Source organism: Theropithecus gelada, chromosome 11, assembly GCF_003255815.1.
Source record: "Theropithecus gelada isolate Dixy chromosome 11, Tgel_1.0, whole genome shotgun sequence".
NCBI lineage: Eukaryota > Metazoa > Chordata > Mammalia > Primates > Cercopithecidae > Theropithecus > Theropithecus gelada.
In genome coordinates this window covers 104172310-104184644 of record NC_037679.1, presented here as the reverse complement: position 1 = coordinate 104184644, position 12335 = coordinate 104172310, and the positions used below count along the sequence as shown (strand labels likewise).

The 12335-nt window shown below is 51.1% G+C and overlaps 1 protein-coding gene across 2 annotated transcripts in view; it reads right to left on the bottom strand.

Annotated features, from left to right (window-relative positions):
* NINJ2 (ninjurin 2) overlaps nt 1–12335 on the bottom strand; it is a 96956-nt gene that overhangs the window by 41711 nt on the left and 42910 nt on the right. The window contains exon 1 of one of the 2 annotated variants that reach the window (XM_025402182.1): nt 1877–1944. The exons of the other annotated variant lie outside the window; for it this stretch is intronic. Within the exon in view, the coding sequence (XP_025257967.1) occupies nt 1877–1888 (12 nt within the window). The 5' untranslated portion in view covers nt 1889–1944. Of the gene's footprint in view, nt 1–1876; nt 1945–12335 lie in introns of those variants that run through there. 2 annotated transcript variants of the gene reach the window in all.

Genomic DNA, 12335 nt, shown 5'->3' with positions numbered 1-12335 from the left:
GCTGTACTCAACCCTTAAGAGTCTTTACCAAGCACACCCGCCCTCCAAGAATTTATACGCTAGAGTCCCCGGTCCTTTAGACTGTCTTTAGGAATCTTATCCTATTCAGCAACAACAAACTCTACCATCATCCAACAGCTGTCCTTGTGAAGGCTGACCACAGTCGTCAACTCTGCAGCCACCACTACCGCAATAAAAGCCAAACGTTCCCCTTGAATAATAGCAAACACTTAATAATGTGCTTACGACCTGTCTGGCACTTTTCTAAGTACATATTTTAATTCATCTGATTCTCACAGCGACTTCATGAGGTCAAATACAATTGCAGTCCTCACTTTACAGATGAGAAAACTGAGACATAAATGAAGCATTACATGAGATGACACAACTAGCAAATGGCAGAACTGGGAGCGAAACCCAGGTGATCTGGCTCCAGAGCTCCTGCCTTTTAGCCACAGTACCCAAGCCGTGGCACGGTGGCAGCTTGGTGGACAGGGTGTCAGCAACAGTCCTCTTGCTAGCTAATCCCATCGCCGCCCTCACTAGCTAGCTGACTTCAGCTAACTATGAATAACTCAGCAATGCGGTGAGGTGCAAGAGCTGAGGCGTCACAGGAAAAGATCTGGGTTCTACGTCCTGATGCTGCCACCGGGAAAAGAAGGACACTGATGCTGACTGAATGCAGAGTACGTATCAGGTCCAGGTTTAATCTTCCCGGCTAGCCTGTGTGACCTTAAGCAAGTCACTGTCCCTCCCTGGGTCTCTGTTTTCTAACATGGAAAGCGGACCAGGTGCTTTCTGGGTTATTGTTTAATTCAATCTGGGCAACACTCGCTCAGGGAAGAATGACCGCAGGTGCACAGTGCTACACCGGGTGCCCAAGCAGCCACAGAGATGAGCAAAACGCAGAGCTGGCCTCTGCAAGGCCCACGGCCCAATTCTCTTTTCCATTTTGTACATCGTTGTGAGCTGAGCAAGGCATTATCATCCCTTTTTTTTAAACAATAGAGGAAAATGCCAGGCGCGGTGGCTCACGCCTGGAATCCCAGCACTTTGGGAGGCCGAGGCGGGCGGATCACGAGGTCAGGAGATCGAGACCATCCTGGCTAACACAGTGAAACCCTGTCTCTACTAAAAATACAAAAAATTAGCCGGGCGTGGTGGCGGGCGCCTGTAGTCCCAGCTACTCAGGGAGGCTGAGGCAGGAGAATGGTGTGAACCCGGGAGGCAAAGCTTGCAGTGAGCCAAGATCGCGCCACTGCGCTCCAGCCTGGGCCACAGAGCGAGACTCCGTCTCAAACAAACAAACAAAAAAAAAAAAAATAGGAGAAAACAACAACAATAGGAGAATTGTCCCAGCTACTCAGGAGGCTCAGGCAGGAGGATTGTTTGAGCCTAGGAAGTCCAGGCTGCGGTGAGTCATGATGGCACCACTGCACTCCAGCCTGGGCGACAGAGTGGCAAGACCCTGTCTTAAAAAAAAAAAAAAAAATATGAAGGGGAGAAATAACGTTTGACCATGGAAGGTCACACATTTTAGTTGTAGCCAGAGTGTGATCCCAAGTTGACTCCGAGTCGGGGCCTCTTTCTGCTCCCAGCTGTCCTACTAGCCTACTTCATCTTGGCATCACTGGGGCCAAAAGCTACAAAGAACATTTTGAGCTCTAACTTTGCAGAGTCGTTTCCAACCTTCTGCCTTCCGCATCCTGACAAGTGCACATGCACACACATTGCCGGACACCCAGCAGACACAGAATCAATGCTTTTGCATGAGTAAGAATCAGCCCCTCTGGCAGCCCTCCTCACCTGCCCAGTCCCCAGTGCCCAGCACCCAGTGTTGATCTGGTGAAGGTACCGAGGGCAGAGGCACACTTACCATATACATCATGACTCAGATCCCATTTGCTGACTTGGAACTGAAGCCTCTTGCCCCACCAAGCAATTACTGGAGAACAGGAAGTCTCAACGGAAAATGAGGTCAGCCTGGTGGCTGAGAGGAAGAGGGTCAGCGAGCACAGCCTGCTGCCCCCGTGGGTCCCCACAGCAGCCAGCCCAGGGCCCTGCATGCAGCAGATGCCCACCACAGCTTCACTAGTGGGTTAGCTGCTCTGAGCAACTCTGTTCAGCCCAGCCACAGGAGGGGGTTACCAGGCAGGGACTTAATATGCGGCTCTAGAATCTGAAGGTGACAACTTCAACTCACCCTTGTTTAGCAGAACTGGGCTATGACAAGGACAATCACAGCACTGGAAATCTATTCTATTCTTTTTTTTTTTTTTTTGAGACGGAGTTTCGTTCTTGTTGCCCAGGCTGGAGTGCAATCACGCGATCTCGGCTCACTGCAACCTCTGCCCCCCCGGTTCAAGTGATTCTCCTGCCTCAGCCTCCCTAGTAGCTGGGATTACTGGCACCCGCCACCACACCCGGCTAATTTTTTGTCTTTTTAGTAGAGACGGGGTTTCACCATGTTGGCCAGGCTGGTCTCAAACTCCTGAACTCAGGTGATCCACCTGCCTTGACCTCCCAAAATGCTGGGATTACGGGCGTGAGCCACTGCACCCGGCCTGGAAATCTATTCTTTAAAGAACTCTGTGTTACCAAATTCACTTCTGCAATCTGTCCCAAGAACTTCCTTCTCTGTGCCCTAAGTTACGATAGAGGAAGAGGCACATCATCCCCAGGTCTTCCTTTCTTTCTTTTTTTTTGTTTTTTGAGAAGGAGTCTTGCTCTGTCACCCAGGCTGGGGTGCAGTGGCATGATCTCAGCTCATTGCAACCTCCGCCTCCTGGGTTCAAACGATTCTCCTGCTTCAGCCTTCTGCATAGCTCAGATTACAAGTGTGTGCCACCACACCCAGCTAATTTTTGTATTTTTAGTAGAGACGGGCTTTCACCATGTTGGCCAGGCTGGTCTTGAACTCCTGACCTCAAGTGATCTGCCTGTCTCAGCCTCCCAAAGTGCTGGGATTACAGGCATGAGCCATTGCGCCCGGCCCCCAGGCCCTTCCTGAAGTGGCATAAAAATAAAAACGGATTTTAGAAATCATTTAGTCTAAACTCCTCCTGGTCACACCTTTGGAAGCGTTTCCATGTAGATATTCTTCCCATGCCCACCATACCTCTCTCTTGGCAGTAAATAACCTGCTCCCAAGGCTAGAAGTCAGAAGAGACAAAAACTTTCGGAGCTTCCAGGAGGTGAGGCCATTATTACTTGTTGTAGGAGGTTACCCCCCAATATCTATTTGACCATCTTGTGGGATAGTAGAATTTTTGACTGGATGCTTGACCACTTAGCTAAAGTCAGCACTTCCCAATCTCTCTCTTGCAGCAAGGCTGTATGACCGAGGTCTGGCTAATGAGAACTTAGCAAGAAGAACTGTGCCCCTAAACGGAAGGCACGTGTCTTCTCTATCCCCTCCCTCCCTCTTTCCCAGGCTGGAATGTGGAGATTGTGGTGAGCATCTTCAATCATGCGTAAAAGGTACCTATCCCAGGAGCAGAGCAACAAGCTGGAAGGAGCCTGGGTCCCAAACACTGTGGAGTGCTGTATTATCCCTGGACTGTCTGCACGCAGACGATTACACACAGGCGAGAGATAAACTTCCATCTGGTCTAAGCTGTTAGTATTTGGAGTCTGGTGTCAGTCAAACCTGCATCCTAACACAACACTCTGTGGGGTGTCAAGTCAGTCGCAACCTCCCGTTCTCCGAGATACCCCTGATTCCACGCACCTAGGAGGTGGCCTAGTGACATTATATCCAGTCCAGGGATATCTGGCTCAGGCTGGGTAGAGTAGGGGCAGGAGCCCTGTCCAAGCAGGGGCAATCAGATTTTCCCTTCCATTAATCTGGAACCGAGATTCACTGTTGCTATTCAACCCCTACGGAGTACATGAATCAAGATGCACCAGGAGAAGCAGAAATGAGAGGCCAGGGAGCCCTAGAGAAGCAGAGGGAAGGAACTGTCTAGGTTGGTAGGGCTCGAGGTTCTGGCCCAGGCACTTGGATGACCTCCCGGATCTCCCTGCCGTGTGGTTCTTGGGAGAGATCCTGACACTTTATGATAAACTCCCTCTTCTGGTCTCAGATGCTTCAGGTTCCTTTCTATCACCTGTAACCCAAAGTGCCTGAGTCTCTTCTGATCCTTGTAAAGATCTGTGTATCCTCCGAAGCCAGGGGACCCATGCGTCTGCAGCACACCCTTGGCACACCAGGTCCTCTCTGTCACTGCAATCGTAGAAGGTCCTGAGGTGAACTAGGTGGACTGGCAGAATGATCGCCTGAAGGCCTGGTTGGTAAATCAATCCATGGGTCTTCCAAGGGATGCTAAACAGGCCTCATGGAAGCACAGAATCAGGGTGAAAGGGACAAAAGGCATCAGGCAAGGTGTGACCAGAAAGGCTCAGTGACACGTCCAAAGCATGCAATTCAGTGGCAGAGTTTCAACTGGACCCCAACCCAGCACCCCCAGGTTCACTCCTCCTCCCCCGCCATCCCTGGCTGGCCCAATTTGAGGGTGCTCTGACACACCAGGAGTAGTTTCCCCGTGCTAAAGAGCAAACTCCCTGTGACAGCTATGTCAAATCTAGCATATCCATGGCTCCTAAGAAAAATGAAAATGTATCCTTTTCTCCTTTTTCTGGGTCTTTCTCTCGAATTCTAAATCTCATCACGCATTTTAAAGAATAAACGGGCTGGGTGCAGTGGCTCATGCCTATAATCTCAGCACTTTTGTAGGCCGAGGCGGGTGGATCACCTGAGGTCAGGAGTTCGAGACCAGCCTGGCCAATATGGTGAAACCCCGTCTCTACTAAAAGTACAAAAAATTAGCTGGGCGTGGTGGCAGGTGCCTGTAATCCCAGCTACTTGGGAGGCTGAGGCAGGAGAATTGCTTGAACTTAGGAGGCGGAGGTTGCAGTGAGCCAAGATTGTGCCATTACACTCCAGCCTAGGAGACAGAGCAAGATGTGGTCTCAAAAACAAATAAATAAATAAGTAAATAAAGGCCTTTCTTCTCTGAAAGGAGCAATGACTGTACTTCCACCGTGTGCCAGGCCCCACGCTGGCATTTTCTTTCCAGGTGCTATTCATTTAAACCCTTCCAGAAGCCACAGGTATGTGGGATGGAGAAAGGCCAAGTTCCTTGTCCACAGCACATGGCTAGTAAGAATGGTCCTAGGGAAGGAGCCCTGGCTACTCTGGCTGGAAACCCCGTGTCCTACACGATGTCCTACTGCCTCCTAAAGACCATCCTTAGCGATGGTTGCTGCCTTGACTTTCCAGCCTTCTCCACAGGCACCTGCTCAGCAGGGCTTGGTTCGGGTCCACGGGTATTAGGAAGTTACTAATCCCACTGTGGTTTACACCTCATGACGTCTTGCATTCTGCTGAATATTCTAGACCGCATGAGAGAGAGGAGTGTGTGTAGGTCCAGGGGGTTGGTCTTGGGAGAACATAAGTGTGGGTCGTTGGGTGGTGGCAGAACAAAACGTTTGGAGATGGAATCTAGACGGTCAGCTGTGTGTGAGCTTCATGCCCATGGTGGGGTGGGGTGGGGGGACGGTGTGCCTGTGTGCCCACGGGGGGCTCAGCAGATGGCACTACTCCTCCCTCACAGTCCTACCAGGCCTGGCTCCCTCCCTCTGTCTTCTTCCCCTTGCATTCACTACTTGCCTGTAAACATGTCTTCCTCCTCCATCCCTAGATGTTCTTTAGTACCTGTGCTCTAAGAGGATTCCTGCTTCTCTCTTACCCAGAGGAGTCACTTAGTTAGCTCATTTTTCCCCCAGAGAAGGGAACAAAGGCGTGACACCTCAGGGCTCAGCTTGCCTGTTTTTTGAGCTGTGTTTGTACCCAGAGCTGAGTGTCTGTCTAGCTCAGGTTCCCAGAGGCCTAGGGCCAGGACCATGTCTTCACACGCCAGGCAGTGTGCATTGTCAGCGCTCTATGAAAAACAAATCGCAGTTATGCAAAGACAAGGAAACTGCTGGCTCGCGGAGGCTGTGGTCCCGAGCTCAAAAGATGCAGGCTTGAGGTCTTGACTGCTTCCATTTAGCGCACAAGCCCATGTCCCTGATGCCAGCCACAGAGGCCCTGCAGGTCTCTCTGAGGAGTCGGGAGAACGGTTTGTGTGAACGTGTAAGGCAGGGGAGACCCGCTCTGATTGCATTACGGATTATCGAAACAATAATCTGCCGTCATCTTTCAGCTCCGATAAATGAGTGGCTCTCGAAGGAGATATGCAGGCCGCATTAGGAAGCTCCATCTGAATCTCGGCGATCAGGCTGCTAAATGAGAACACCTTATATTTACCAAGAGGAGCAGGATGTTTTTAAATGACGGACAGCCCTTCCAAAGGCTAGATCTGCTTCTCATTCTTTTCTCTACTAAGAAACTCTGGCTCATGCCTGTAATCCCAGCACTTTGGGAGGCCGAGGCAGGCGGATCACCTGAGGTCAGGAGTTCGAGACCAGCCTGACCAACACAGAGAAATCCCGTCTCCACCAAAAATACGAAATTAGCTGGGTGTGGTGGCGCATGCCTGTAGTCCCAGTTACTCGGGAGGCTGAGGCAGGAGAATCGCTTGAACCTGGGAGCCAGAGGTTGCAGTGAGCCAAGATCGCGCCATTGCACTCCAGCCTGGGCAACAAGAGTGAAACTTTATCTCAAAAAAAAAGAAAAAAGAAACTCTGCTTACCCTTCAAAGTCCAGCTCCACTGTCACAGCCTTGGGAAGCCTTCCTCAGCTCCCATCAGCTACATTTATCCCTCTTTCTCAGTTCTCCCAGAGCGTTTGCTTCACTCCGCTACTGCAGCACGTACCACGGGCGATTAGAGGGCTACGTGTGGGACTGTCATCCCGTGGGCTGCATGCTTCCCAAGCACAGGAAATGTGCCTCGCACGACTTCACATGCCCTTTTCCGGGTCATCTGACAAGCAAGGGGAAATCCCGCAATTGGCAGAGCGGTTGTATTGATGTAGGAAGCGTGTGAGAGGAAAGGGCTGAAAGGAAAAGTGAGGCAGAGTCTCTGAGAGTTGGAGTGTCATTCCAGCGGGGTTAGCTGGGGTGAGGGGCTACAGAAAGGAGTACTTGTAATGGGCCAGAGGTATAGTGGTTAGAGAAAGCTGATACGAATTTGTTGCCAGCAGGGCCAGGCGCAGTGGCTCATGCCTGTAATCCCAGCACTTTGGGAGGCCGAGGCGGGCAGCTCACGAGGTCAGGAGTTCAAGACCAACCTGGCCAACATGGCAAAACCCCGTCTCTACTAAAAATACAAAAATTAGCCGGGCGTGGTGGCACACGCCTGTAATCCCAGCTGCTCACGAGGCTGAGGCAGAACTGCTTGAACCAGGACCCGGGAGGTGGAGGTTGCGGTGAGCCGAGATCACGCCATTGCACTCCAGCCTGGGCAACAAGAGTGAAATTCTGTCTCAAAAACAAACAAAAAAAGAATTTGTTGGGGTTAAGGAAGTTCTCAGGAAGGTAAAGGACCAGTTCAAGGAAATTTCTGAGTATAAAAAACCAGGACTGCATTGCCATTTCAAAGGGTTGCCTGGACTAGATTTTGAAGCAAAGTCCTGCAGTCAGGAAAATTCCAGGAGCAGAGACTTGGACTTCTCCAGGAACAGAGGCGGGAGGAGGAAAGAAGGAAGCAAAGGCCACGGTAATGACCTGACCATTGGGATAAACTGTGTCAAGCTGCACTGAGGAACCAGGCTGTGTCCTGTAAGTCCTGTAAGTCACTAATCCCACTACGGTTTACACCTCATGACTTCTGACATTCTGCCGAATATTCTAGACTGCATGAGAGAGAGGAGTGTGTGTAGGTCCAGGGGATTGGTCTTGGGAGAACATAAGACTGGGTCGTTGGGTGGTGGCAGAACAAAACGTTTGTTGGAATCTAGACAATCACCTGTGCGTGAGCTTCGTTACAGTGAAAAACGGGATTGCTCCGGTCCCAGGGGTAATGACAGTGACAGTGCTACAGGTCGTACAGCAGCACCAGGAAACCCACCCCATTCCCTCTCCAAGTAGGAAAGAGGCCACGATGCCAAGAAAAGGGACTTCTTCACTACAAAATGGGCTAGCGATCAACTTATAAATTAGAAGCAAGACTTCTGAGTGGTGTCAGGAAACTGCTAGTGTTCTCCTCTCTTGTGCCTTTAAGATTTATCCAAAATGAGACACCTTTCTACACAGTCGCATCTTATGTGACCTAAGTCTGGAGACAAGAATCCCTAGTTGAACCAATGAAGGATCCAAAGACCCTAAAAGCTTAGCTTGGCATCTCAGGCACTTGCAAAGCTAACATTGCCTCCAGTTCTTTAAAAAAGCGTGTTCAGCCGGGCGCAGTGGCTCACGCCTGTAATCCCAGCACTTTGGGAGGCCAAGGCAGGTGGATCACCTGAGGTCAGGAGTTCGAGACCAGCCTGGCCAACACGGTGAAACCCCGCCTCTACTAAAAATACAAAAATTAGCCAGATATGGTGGCAGGTGCCTGTAATCCCCGCTACTCAGGAGGCTGAGGCAGGAGAATGGCTTGAACCTGGGAGGCGGAGGTTGCAGTGAGCTGAGATGGCACCACTGCACTCCAGCCTGGGCGACAGAGCAAGACTCCATCTCAAAAAAAAAAAAACTGTGTTCACCCCCTATTCTTGTCCTAGGTCCCTAACCTAAGCAAAGTTGTCGTAGTAAAGCCTGGGACGTGCTAAGAGGACAACAGAGGAAAGACACTGGGGGAAGAGCCCACAGCAGTCAGAGCATGTCCTCCCCTCACAGAGGCTTGCCAGGCTTCTCCCTAAAGCCTTGGCCGCGTGCTGAGGAACCTTCTTTCTAATCCTGCCCCTGCATATCCACGGCCCAAGCATTCCTTCTGCCTCCAGACCCGTCTCCAAGACAGCTGATGAGGCAAGTATCCTGGCCAAAGCATAGCAGTTCACATCCCCTTTCTTCCTGGCCTTGTCATTAGGGGCTGCCTGTGCGGCTCTCAAGCTCCCGAGGATGAAAGGCTCAGGCTGCTGTGCTTCTTCTCACAGGTCCCTGAGCTCCTCTGGGGGCTTCCTACGCAGCAGGCCGGCTGGCTGAGCACTCCCAGCTGCAGCCCCGCTGGCATCCGCATGTTCTCTGTGCTCGCTCCCCAGGATGTTCTGGCTTCCTCATCTCAGCTTTCTTTGTTTAGCCACAGAGATTGGGCAACTTCTGCTGGGCAGTGAGGTCGGGGCCCTGCCTCCGAAGAAAGGGCCTCTCCCTCACAGGTCAGCCTGAAGTCACTTGTTCTTCAGAGGCCGTGCTCACCCCAGGGCCCTGGCACTCAAGTCCATCCAACACCAGGTGCCTGTTTCTCTGGGCACTGTCCCATCCACACAGCTCTCACGTGGAGGCAGTGCTGTGCCCTGGTCAGGAGTGCGGGCTCTGGGGTCACCTCCCTGACCTGCCACCTGCTAGCTGTGTGACGTTGACCTTGACATCCCAGGAAAATGAAGTTCAGAATAGTTCCTATCTTACAGAGAGGAGGACTAAATGTAATCATTTGTTTAAAGTGCTGGCATCCGGTAAGCGACAGCAAAGTGGTTTTATCTTCTGAGAAGTGTCTGCTATGGCCTCACAGCTGCCCTGTGGATTCAGAGCAGAAAGTCACCACTGGAGAGCCGGAAAAAAAAAAAAAAAAAACCGCTTCTCATGCCTCATCCAGTGCCTTTCCTGCCTCAGGACTGCCACGCTTTCTGACTGGCCTACCGGATGGTACATAAAGTCACAGGAGAGGGGCCCGGAGCCCACCTGGTCGGCTTCTCCGGGTAGGACCGTGTTGTGTGTATGAAGGTCTTGCTTCATTTTCTTTTGTTTGGTTGGGTTTTGTTTTGTTTTGTTTTTTTGAGACAAGGTCTCTCTCTGTCACCCAGGCTGGAGTACAGTGGTGCGATCTCGGCTCACTATAGCCTCTCCCTTCTGGAGGCTCAACTGGACCTCCCTCCTCAGCCTCCCAAGTAGCTGGGACTACAGGCCTGCGCCACCATGCCTGGCTAATTTTTTGTGAGATGGGGTTTCACCATGTTGCCCAGGCTGGTCTCAAACTCCTGAGCTCAAGCAATCCGTCTACCTCGGCCTCCCACAGTGCCGGGATTATAGGCATGAGCCACCATGCCAGCTTTGCTTCACTTTTCATTTATTTTTTATTTTTTATTTTTTTTGAGACAGAGTCTCCCTCTGTTGCCCAGGCTGGAGTGCCCAGCTAATTTTTATATTTTTAGTAGAGTCGGGGTTTCACCATGTTGGCCAGGCTGGTCTCGAAGTCCTGACCTCAGGTGATCCACCTGCCTTGGCCTCCCAAAGTGCTGGGATTATAGGCCTGAGCCACCACGCCCAGCCCTGCTTCACTTCCTTAAGGATCACCTCATTTTCCTTCACTGGAGTTAAGGTGGTTACATAGTTTACCTTGGTAGCCATTTTCAGTGTTTTCCTTTCTAGAGAGAATAGCTCTGCCACTTTCTCACAGGGAGCCTCCTCTGGGGCAGGAATCAGAGACCTGGGCCTGCGGAGAGACCGCAGAGAGACCGAACCCCTCCTCTGCCCCAGCTGTGTACTGACGTCCCCACCACGCCCAAGGGCACGGGGCTTCATGAGGGAAATCCATAGCTTCAGTTCTCCAGGGGGCTCCCGTATCCTGCCTCACTCCAGACAAGAGCCACAGGCCAAGAAGAGGAAGGGAATGGCGCCAACACAGGTAGCTCTTTTCTGTCTTCCCAGGCACCGACTGACCAAAGGCCTCCCTCTCCCTCCCACGGATGTTATCAGAAGAAAGAACAGGCCGGGCATGGTGGCTCACACCTGTAATTCCAGCACTTTGGGAGGCTGAGGTGGGAGGATCACAAGGTCAGGAGATCGAGACCAGCCTGGCCGATATGGTGAAATTACTAAAAATACAAAATATTAGCTGGGTGTGGTGGCGCATTCCTGTAATTCCAGCTACACTTGTAGTCCCAGCTACTTGGGAGGCTGAGGCAGGAGAATTGTTTAAACCCAGGAGGCGGAGGTTGCAGTGAGCCAAGATCACGCCATTGCACTCCAGCCTGGGTGACAGAGCGAGACTCTGTCTCAAAACAACAACAAACATCAACAACAAACAACCAAACAAAACAGAAGAAAAAACAAAGTAGGGCCAGCGAGGTGGCTCACGCCTGTAATCCTAGCACTTTGGGAAGGCGAAGCAGGCAGATCACTTGAGCTCAGGAGTTCAAGGCCAGCCTGGCCAACATGGTGAAACCACGCCTCTACTAAAAGTACAAAAATTAGCCAGACGTGGTGGCACATGCCTGTAACCTCAGTTACTCAGAAGGCTGAGGCAGGAGAATCCCTTGAAACCGAGAGGTGGAGGTTGCAGTGGGCTGAGAGCTCACCATTGCACTCCAACCTGGGCGACAGAGCAAGATTCTATCTCAAAAAAAAAAAAAGAACAGAGCTAAAAAAAAGGCAGGTTGGAATGGCCCAATATCCTCTTCCTTCAGCATCTCTTCTGCTTCCTCTGGTTCTTGCTTGTGGGAAGGAACAGAATCCACCCTGCCTTGTTCCTTTGTAAAATATTTCTAAGTTCTTGGTTCAAACACTCCAGAGCCAAGTTTGCGTGATATTTGCATATAATTTGTGTAACACTGAGGTTACTCTTTCAAACGCTCACACCAAGTTCTCTCACAGCAAAGTGTCCAGAAAAAGAAGTCTGGGCATAATGACCCGCGCCTGCAACTCCAGCACTTTGGGAGGCCGAGGAGGGAGAACTGCTTGAGCCCGGGAGTTCAAGACCAGCCTGGGCAACATAGCAAGACCCCATCTGTATAAAAAAAATTTTTAAGGCCGGTCGCGGTGGCTCACACCTGTAATCCCAACACTTTGGGAGGCCAAGGCGGGCAGATTACCTGAGGTCAGGAGTTCAAGACCAGCCTGACCAACATGGGGAAACCCTGTCTCTACTAAAAATACAAAAATTAGCCAGGTGTGGTGGCGCATGCCTGTAATCCCAGCTACTCGGGAGGCTGAGGCAGAAGAATTGTTTGAACCTGGGAGCCAGAGGTTGCAGTGAGCCGAGATTTTGCATTGCACTCCAGCCTGGGCAATAAGAGCAAAACTCGGTCAAAAAAAAAATTTTTTTTTTAATTAGCTGGGTGTGGTTGTGTGTGCCTATAGTCTCAGCTACTCGGGAGGCTGACGTGGGAGGATCACGTGAGCTTGGGAGCTCAAGGCTGCAGCAAGCTGTGATTGCACCACTGCACTCCAGCCTGGGTGACAAAGTGAGACTCTATCTCAAAAAACAAAAAAACTGCAGAAGGATGAAAAAAAAATATATAT